The sequence below is a fragment of the Scomber scombrus genome, chromosome 2, assembly GCF_963691925.1.
Source record: "Scomber scombrus chromosome 2, fScoSco1.1, whole genome shotgun sequence".
Lineage (NCBI taxonomy): Eukaryota > Metazoa > Chordata > Actinopteri > Scombriformes > Scombridae > Scomber > Scomber scombrus.
The window spans coordinates 2,204,198-2,214,571 of record NC_084971.1 but is presented as its reverse complement, the minus strand read 5'-3'; the positions used below and the strand labels follow the sequence as shown (position 1 = coordinate 2,214,571).

Genomic DNA, 10,374 nt, shown 5'->3' with positions numbered 1-10,374 from the left:
TGACACCAAGTGTCCCAATGAGAGTCTGTCCCCTCTGCCCCCCTGGGGAGAGCTAGACAGTTTCCTCCCTCCCACTGTGGGGGATGATTTAGTGTCTGTTTGCTTTATGTCAAAATGGTGTGAAGGCCACACATACTGTTTCGACTGGGACTGAGACCGCCACTCTGGTGTGGATGTCAATCACGTGTGAGAATAGTCCTCTTCTGGGTCTCTTCTGCGCTGTACACCATGGATGTGTGGATGTTAGTGTCACTGGTTATTAGTTCAGATGTGCGTAAAAACGACATAGGGGCATAGTCAAACACAATATTGACCCATTCTTCCTTCTCTGAGTGCAGCGGGTTGACTCAACGGCTTGGTGGACAAATTCAACCATAGTTTCAGCCATGTAATTTCCCATGGGAATGGACACTGTGGAGAGCTGGAGAGTGAAACCAGCAGTTCTGTTCTGTTTATTGCATTCAATAACCAAGTGGCATTCTCCTTGCTTGATAGGGCTGCATGTAGACCTTGCAACTTTTCCACCTGATAAACCTGTAGCGTGTTCTGTGTACAAATGTTCAACCCCTGTGTTGGTATATTTTCTCAAGCTGGGAGGATGAATCTGCACTGGTTATTGGGAAAAGTAGGTTTGTTGCTTATAGTGTTGGGTCTTGGTGCCAAGTGGATAACCAGTGCCTTCTCCATTGCAAAGTGGTGGAGGAGATGCACTGACTGCATGAGTTTAGGTATAAGGCCAGGGGGGAAAAAAGACAATTTGTTTCTTACTATTGTGAGCAGTTGCAGGAGAAAGTAATTCCTTGTGAGCTGAGTTAGCTGAAATGTCTGAAAATAATATACATTTAAACATATATGATACCATAACAAAATCATGAATATACCAAATGAAGAACTTTGGCTTTAAAACAGAGCTGTGTGAAACTCCAAACTTGTAATAACTTGGAATCTGTGTTAATTTCTTAACAATGATTGTATGATTTCTCTAATAGAATAATATAATATCTATAAAATGTCTTCAGTAAAAATGTATCATCAATTGCATCAAAAGCTTTTTTGAGATCAACAAAGGGGGTTTATGGATAAATGGATGAATACAAATGCATTATATGGGTACTCACGAGTGTCTCCCCTTTCATGCATACCCACTTTATGCTAATCCCATGCAGTTTTGTGCATGTTATATAAATGTGTTATTTTTGCTTGTTCTAAAAAATGTGTATTTGCTGTATACAGGGGTCCCTAAACAGTCTTGGATAGGACTGGAAAACTGAGACTCTTATGGATTCAATGAGATCAATTGTATTCATGTCTGATTATATTAGTCTCCATAGTAACCATTTCATTATAGTGAGACCATTTTTAAAAATGTGGCCTGATTGTATAAAATGACCTATTGTGACCTCAGCCTCATGACACTTTACAACCACAATATAGAGACCTATAGGGAGTTCAGAGGATGTATGGCTTTCCTAGATATATTGACGAAAAGGAGGTTTCTGAGCAATTTCCAGAAGCCTAACCCTAACCCTTGCCATCCAATCACTGAAAATCTCCAAATGTCAAAGGTTTTTGATACCAAATCACAGCATTATTTTTTTGGTGGTGTAAATAAACAGTTGAGAGAAAAAGTCCAAACAATGCTGGCAGTTGGCCTTTTAAGCTATGGGGGCATTAGGCCCAGGTCTGAATCTGGCTGGCTGCCACGTTCCCACGGATACCTTTATGGACACAAAGGAATATAACAGTAACAGTACAGTTAAGATAGGTAAGGCAGGGGCCGTCACACTATATCACCTTATATCATTAATAAAGATCTTTTTCATATGGGTGTTGAAGGTGGTGCACCCTGCCCACCACTTGAAACATGTTTCCATGGCTACAATTAACACATTGTTCAAACAACAAAGATGGACATAATCTACCTCAAAGGTGAAAATGGGCACTTTGGAAATGAAACAATATGTTTATGCTAATATGCTAATATATTAATACTTATGTTAATTATCTTAATGGCACCATTGACTGATTTTAATTGGTGCTAATTTTGAGATAAACGTTTATTTAATAAAGGCTTATAAATGGAACTCATTTATATAACTTAGATCCCGTAGTTCTCATGTTGTTTTTAATGGAAGAGATTACACTTGACTCTTGATTGGAAGTAGTTTTTAATAAATCACATTATTTTCCTTTGCTTGCAGTTTTTGTCCCAGTTCCTGCAATTTTACCACAAAAATACATAGCAAATTGTACTTGCTATTTTTGAGAAAAGCCACAAAATCAAGCATTTTTGACTGCAATAATCATACAAAATATTTAAATTGTGGAGCATGGAGGGAAAAGGGCTGAGGACTAAGGGAGGCTGGAGCCAGAAGGCTCTCAGAAGAAGAAGGCTCTCAGAATTGTGTCCTTAATGGTGATGATGATGATGATGATGTCAACTATGTGCCTCTGATCATGGCTTTTGCTACTAAGAAGTTATTTTAGAACAGAATTTTGAACACATATATGTATCCCACTGTGTTCTTTTTCAGTCTCATTGGTAGTCTGGTGCAGGGTTTCTTCTTCCTCCATAGGGCGGGGAGGTCCCAGCAGTACAGACTCACAAATCAAAATATATTTCTCATGCATTCTAATATAACCTTTTCTTTCTTGCCTCCAGAGGTCCATGCAAATAGTTGTATTTGTTTCCCTCTTTTATTTGAGATATCTGCCTCCACCCCAATATACTGGAAGTTCTTGGAATTTAGGTAGTGGTGACCAGAGCAGTGAAAAATGACATTTAAACATTCAACAGCAACATCTGTCTACAGAATCAAAGTTCCTGTTACTCTTAACAATCCATAGAACACACTCAAGAGTTTTCAGAGGGACCATTTCCTCTTTAGAACATTCAAAAACCAAAATAGACCTGTGTAACGTAATAGGAGCATTAAGTCAACAGTTATAGAAAGTATTCTTAGCTGCGTGTTATCATCGTTCATCTTTGTATAATGTACTCTACAAGTAGAAAGTGGAGATCTAGCTATTGCTTGATTCTATTAAGGAGAAGTAAGCAAGCTAAACAGTGTGGTATGTAAAACATGGCAAATTTGTTCCTTTATCACTTATCTTTCATCCTAAATTCCCTTCTTGCAGTATTGGACCCGAACTGGTGACCCTTTATTTTAATTCCCGCCAATCCCCCGCTTCAGAATTTGTATAAATGATCAATAATGGGTTCAGAGCACTATAGGTTAAAATCTAAATGAATTGTATAACAAATTTGAAGATATTTTAATGTTGACTCCACAGCCTGACAGTGTGTAACAAACCATTTGCTGTTTATATAACTTATAGCTCAAGTACTGTACTGTACTTAAGCACAATTTTGAGGTACTTGTGCTGTATTTTACCTAATTTTTTCCATTTGATGCTACATACATTATATTTCAGAGGGAGTTATTGGACTTTTTTTACTCCACTACATTAATCTGACAACTATAATTACAAAACTTTTCAATCTTTGGAGCCTCATGTCATGTCTAAGATGTCTATAGGTTGTCAGCAGTTCCACCAGAGAGAGATTTTCCCTTCTAAACCTCTCAGATGGTTTCATTTAACCCTTTCATGCATGAATTATTATAACCTCAGTCAGGATTTTTTCCTAATTAAAAAAAAGAAATTCTTTATTAGGCATGAAAACATTTATTTGAACTTGAACTTTTTTTTCTCCATCAAATTACATTACATTACATTATAATAACATAAATGAGTGTAACTATGCCATCCAAATCCATGCATATATATGTATATAAAAAACATCTTTTGAATAGCTGTCCAATGTAGTGACCACTAGGCATTAAGGGTTAAATATGTTACAAGTTAGAATAGTTATCCAATATTAGTTAGTGTTTGGAGGGGGCCCAACACCTTATATTGGAAACCACTGGATTAAACTACCAAACTGCACAATGGTACAATACTTACACATTGTTGCATCGTTATTAACTCTATAATAATGTTATAACAATTCAGGCAATTTTTCTGTTGAACAACAACTTTTACTTTTAATACCCAGCCAGCATGTCCATGTGGGGCCTACATGGACATGCTGGCTGGGTATTTTACTTCAGATGTTTTTTAATGTAGGACGAGGCATTTTGCATCAAACATCAAGATCATTAACTGTTCACACACCAGTTATGTATGTTTCATAGAGGAAGTTATAGTTTACTTTATTTATACATTAACAAGCACTTAAAATGTAATTGCTTATAATTGCAAATGAATACACGATTAACCATTAGGCATAACGATCTGGATAAATACAGCTTTGTAAGGTGGTCCTCCACTGTCGTCTCATGCACAAATAGACAGAAGCTGTAACAGTATTTCGCAGTCATATTTGTAAAAATGATTTTGTATGTACTGTAGCTCCAGCTTGTGGTAGATGTGATTGGTGCAGTTAATACCATCCATGATTCCATCTTGGAAGTTCTGTTCATCTTGGGATAGATGGATGGATGGATGGATGGATGGATGGATGGATGGATGGATGGATGGATGGATGGATGGATGGATGGATGGATGGATGGATGGATGGATGGATGGATGGATGGATGGATGGATGGATGGATGGATGGATGGATGGATGGATGGATGGATGGATGGATGGATGGATGGATGGATGGATGGATAGATGGATGGATAGATGGATAGATGGATAGATAGATAGATAGATAGATAGATAGATAGATAGATAGATAGATAGATAGATAGATAGATAGATAGATAGATAGATAGATAGATAGATAGATAGATAGATAGATAGATAGATAGACAACATTTGACTGGTGCATGATGAAGGTTGGACAGAGGTAATTTCAACTAGGCTAAATAGATGATAAATAGATGACAGTTATAGTTCTGGAAACATTACATTTATTCTAAACTATCCACCAAAACAGTCACTAAATGGATTTGAGCATAAAACAATCCATGATAATTGTAATACAGAGTTTTTGGAAGTCGTTGAAGTTGAGTGGGAGTATTATGTAGCAAAGATTCACATCATCATGTTCCACACTTGAATTTTTAGGTCTCATCAAGTTACAAAATGTCATCAGACTCCGACAACGGTTTCTCACAGACCCACTGGGCTCTGACAGTACAGTTAGAATCATTCAAACCAATGAAATTCTTCATTGTACGAAGATCACCACAGTCTTCTCCTCCATACGCATCATCAGGCTGGCCGGGGGCAAACTGCAACCTACAGATTGACATTAATGTTAACTGTCCATATCAACATGACAGCAGGTATACTACAATGCCACATGTGATTTTCATCAACAGCCATTCTAGAATCAAAGTCCATGGCAATGCATCCGATAGTTATTGAGACAATTCATTTAAAACCACAAATGTAAACCTCATGAAAGCACTAGAGGAAAAGTCAGTAGACCAACAAAGTCAGTAGGGTTCATCCTCTGGGGAACATGAATGTCTGTACAAAATTTCATCGGAATCAATCTCATAGTTGTTGGGATATTTCAGTCAGGAACAAAGTGATGGACCATCTAACAGACCAACCCTGACATCTATAGGACTACACTGCTAACATGGCTAAAAACCTGCTATATGGTGTCAACTGGTTGATAAATAGATTAGATCATGTCAATTCATTGACGATGGTCAGAGGTCATTTTCTGTTTTAATTTCACCCACCCAGCCATCATGTCCATATGGGGCCCATAAGGGTTAAATTTGGGCTACAATATGGGTCAAAATGGCTCAAATGGGTTTGTCCACAGTTTCCATGGTGGCTGGGCAGTTGGTGCAATTTACTAAATTGTTAGTACTGACTAAACTGACAGTACTGGTCCTCTCAGTCTTCTCATATGTATGTGTTAAAAACAGGAAGTTCACTGCCCAGATTCTCACAAATATCAAACACTGAAACAATCAAACCAGACAGCATTGACCACTTGTGGGTTTTACTGCAGAACACAAGTAATTATAAGAAACAAAAAAACAATGAACATGTTTTATATCTAAACAGGCACATCTTACAGATTATGATTTCACTGTCACTACCAGCCTACATGATATGCCTTTAGACACCCATCATAGACCAATTTTTGTCATTTTTACGTGGGGGCAGGGGATATTTAGAGGGCAGGACAACAGTATATGCCACATAGAAGTGGTATACATCATTTGAACCTCAAAATTGAGATGCAGCTCAACACTATATGTCAAGTTACTCTAGTCCAGTGGTCTCCAACCCTGCTCCTGGAGAGCTACTGCCCTGCATGTTTTAGGTATCTCCTCACTCTAACTCGTTATCAAGCAGCTGAGGCTCGTCAAAGGGCTTGATAACGAGTTGATTATTAGAATCAGGTGTGTTAGAGTGAGGAGATACCTAAAACATGCAGGGCAGTAGCTCTCCAGGAGCAGGGTTGGAGACCACTGCTCTAGTCAAATCTGTAATAAACATTGTGTTTTGGTTAAGCACCTAGTCAAATTTTAACGTTTAGAGTGTAAAAGGGATTAGAACATGGGAACATTCCCATGCTCAATTATGTCTAATGAGTTGTTGCAGCAACTTTGGGGTTGATACCTTTTGTTATACAGATTTGGAGCAAAAGTTTAAACATTTTGTCCAATTGAGATTTGATAAAAATGGTCTAATATCCCTCCAAAATACCACATTAAGGGCCTGATTTACTAAAGGTTTGCGTGTGTAGAATCGTGCAAACTTGACATCACCCGCAAAAAATGTGCAAACTGATCTACTAACGCAGCACACTGAGGTTTGTGTCTTTCAACTGTGCAAGATAGTACGCGCTGTCCATTTAGTACGTTTGTCATGAATATTTAATATGAGATGTTTTAACCCCAGTGTGCAAAATACAGGGAGGAGAAAATGTAAATATGTTATTTAGCACACGCATTGTGATTTACCAAACCTGAAGGTATTATTTCTGACGCTAACTGCGTCTATAAATAATACCTTTGAAGGACAGGTATTAACCTGCTGCTCACTGCACACAGATGACTTCTGTTACTGTGGAGAGGAGGAGACGGAGGCACAATGACAGAATACACACAGGACAGAGTTTTTCCACCTGTGTTAATATTTTTGGAGTGGAATATTTGTGGTTTTACTAACAGCATTGACTTCGTCACAAATACTCTCCCATATGTGGGTTTTTCTGGTAATATTAGTTTTTGTTATAAGTCAATATATTAGTTAACCTCTTCCACTAGAACCTGATCACATTTCATTTTGTTCTTGCAGCTTTCTGCTCGTCCTAACTCTCCATTAAGACACAAAACCCTCATTTAATTACTGCTGTCTCCACCCTGTTGCACCTGTTTTCATTTACGCAATTATTCTTAGTAGATCACCTGCAAAACGCACGCAAACGAAATGCGCAATCTATTGCACCGTGCACGCAATTTAGTACCCACTATTTGGGATCTTAGTAAATCAGAAAGACGCAAACCTCAGTGCGCTGCGTTAGTAGATCAGCTTGCACATTTTTTTGCGGGTGATGTCAAGTTTGCACACGTTTCTACACACGCAGACCTTTAGTGAATCAGACCCTTAATGTCTTGGTTTGTGGTTGTAAAGTTTCATGTGGCAGTGATTGTCTCAGAGGTCACAATAGATCCATTTATACAGTGATGGCCACATTTCTAAAATGGTCTCACTATAATGAAATGTAAAGTAGGCTGAGGGTTCAGATGCCTCCTACAGATCTCTGAAAGTTGAAGACCTCAGAACTACTAAGCAAATAAAACAAATAACAGAAAACAATCATTTATAGTTATAATGCAATAATTCCTCAATGCAGTTATTTGGTTTTAGGCTTACAGTATGACTGAGAGATATCTCACCCATTTCTGTCCACTGGTTTTCCATTCACCCAGATCCAAGTTCCTTCCTTGGCCCGGTCAGTCATCCCAATCCACACTGCCATGGCGAACCCAGTGAGAAAAGCCTGTCATAAAAAACACATTCTAATAAACAACAGCTTCCAAAGACAGAAGACCAAACTGCACACCATACCATTTTAATACCCACTGTCATATGTATCTTTTTCAGTGTTCATGGACATTTCTGAATGCTTCTGTACCATCCCACAGTGCATTTGTAGCAATGATGTCTAGAATATTAAACTAACAAGACAACATCCTGTTCCTCAGACCCTCTCCCATGCTGTCTTCAAAGATTTACCTATACACACTCTTCTCAAATGATGCTTTTCCAGAATGAATACTTCATTCACACTTGACCAATGTTCATGGGCAATGTTCCTCCTTCTCCTTTACTATGTATCTTTAAAACCCTCAGCAACTTTTGGCCACTAAACCACTAAAAACGACTAAATAGTTTTCCCAGCTTTTGAAAAACTCCAGTCTGGGTTTAGAGTTTGAACAGAGACAGAACTCCTGTCTGTTCCTGATTATCTTCTTTTAGCAGTGGTCAGTCTTTTAGATGCTGGTGTGGATCAATGCATGTATTGGTCCACAATCCTCCAACATAACTTCTTGCTAAAAATAATTGTTGTAAAAAGCCTGGCAACCCCTGGCTTTAGCAGAGCTTTGAGACATTATAAACTGTCCAAACTGCAGCATTTTAGCTTATTACATGATCTTACAGTAGAATGCATAGAACCTCCATTTTTGCTGCTACTGTTGTTTGATTATAATGATCACTTTTAATCCCCTGAGACCAGGCTTGTTATAAGTAGTATAAAAACCAAGGATCGTCTTTGAACAGGAAGTAGTTTTTGAAAAAAATAATTGTAGGTTTGTGTAAAAGCATGGAGAGTTTTGGAAGTAACCAAATGGAAATGAAGGCATTGATGACAAAATCTCAGAGACATTTCTAATCTGTCTATGATGACAGATTTTTAATTGAGCCAAGAGTATGAAGCTACCTGTTCCTGTGTGCTGTTGATGATGACCAGATCAGCATCATTCTGTAAACAGTAACGCCGGCTGTCGTTCCAGTTCTTCCTCTGCGGGGAAATGTAGTAACAACTGGACTCAAACATCAGCCAGTCCTGCGGGCAGCTCTCCCCCTCTGTCGCGCCTCCACACACAACAACACAGACAGCATGTCTCAACGTAACATGTCACAATACAGAACACGTAAGATAGAACATTCCCATAATGCAACAGAGAACGAGGACGTGGTACATACATTAATGCAGGTGAATTATGTTTTTATTTTCTTATTTTGAGGGTTTAGGATGTTGATAATGCAGACAGAGTTGGGGGAAATGTGCAAGAATCTCATTTCAATATATCACATTGTTAACAGTTTTCTGTTTGTGATATTTTCCTGAGACATTTCCTGGAAAGAACAATGTCATTTGGTACTAAGTAAATGGAAATATAGATGTGTACAGATGCATTTATGACTCAGGTATCAACAAGTAGAATATATATTTAAAACAAACCCTAAATTCTGACACACTAAATTTTTTATTACTCTCTTATCTTTGCTTCATATAGAATACTGTAGTTTCACATTTTCAGGCCTGTAGAAATTCAACTGAAACAATCTAAGAGGGAAAAATTGCTCTTTGACATTGTTGCTCACAACTTTTTAAATGTGCAACTATAAGAGATATATATGAGAGTATATGCAATAATTAAACACAGTCTCCATTTTTCCTATTGTATAAATTATACAATTACATTCATAAAATGGGGAAATGATTATAATAATTATAGCTGAGGGGGAGTGCAGAGTGTGTGTTTGTCTACCCGTCTCAGTGGACTGACTCATAGTAAGTCTCAGAGCGATGTTGAGAATTGCTTGAAGAACACACAGCAGCCCGAAGCTCACCAGAACCACTCTGAAATAGCTTAATTCTGTGCAACACACACAAACAAATAATTCTAAATGTTAATATATTTACATTATAAAATACTGTACATACAATACAAATAACATCCTGGATCACTTACTTGGCTTTGAAGCCTTGTCAGCAGTGGTGTCCTTGCTTTCAGGTTTGGGGATTTCTTCATATACACCGACTTCAAAGCTGACTTCAGACTCACTGGAGTTAAAGAACACGGCCATGTCGAAGCAGCCGCAGAGACAATAATGTACGTTTTGTATCTTCTGGCGTGCAGCAGCAACTTTTAACACTTCCACTTTTTCCTGTCTTTCATCAGCCCACCTTCATGCGTTAAGAGGAAGTGTTACATGTCGTTCATGTCATCTAACATGCACAATGCGACTCAATAGACTGTTACATTCTTCTTTCTTTCTTTCTTTCTTTGTTTAATTCTTACCCAACACTATATTTTATATCGTGTACAATATCGATGACTTTTTTTCGGGAACTAAAATCTGCGTTGGGAGAT

The 10,374-nt window shown here is 38.0% G+C and overlaps 1 protein-coding gene across 1 annotated transcript; it reads right to left on the bottom strand.

The window, feature by feature from the left end:
• Positions 1-1,660: 1,660 nt before the first annotated feature.
• On the bottom strand, positions 1,661-10,087 carry LOC133997564 (C-type lectin domain family 17, member A-like). Its single transcript, XM_062437210.1, has 5 exons — positions 9,973-10,087; positions 9,769-9,876; positions 8,934-9,088; positions 7,888-7,991; positions 1,661-1,718 (listed from the first exon to the last, which is right to left on the bottom strand). Exons 1-5 carry the CDS (start codon positions 10,085-10,087, stop codon positions 1,661-1,663), a joined length of 540 nt encoding a protein of 179 aa, XP_062293194.1.
• Between the last annotated feature and the right edge of the window lie 287 nt (positions 10,088-10,374).

Bases quoted from the DNA above. Each gene is read 5' to 3' on its own strand.
- LOC133997564 (XM_062437210.1), bottom strand. From the start codon at position 10,087: ATGGCCGTGTTCTTTAACTCCAGTGAGTCTGAAGTCAGCTTTGAAGTC. The intron at 9,089-9,768 runs GTAGACAAACAC...TTGTGTGTGGAG, and splicing joins GAGTCAGTCCACTGAGACGG to GCGCGACAGAGGGGGAGAGC. The intron at 1,719-7,887 runs GTGAGATATCTC...GTGTCCATAAAG, and splicing joins AAACCAGTGGACAGAAATGG to GTATCCGTGGGAACGTGGCA.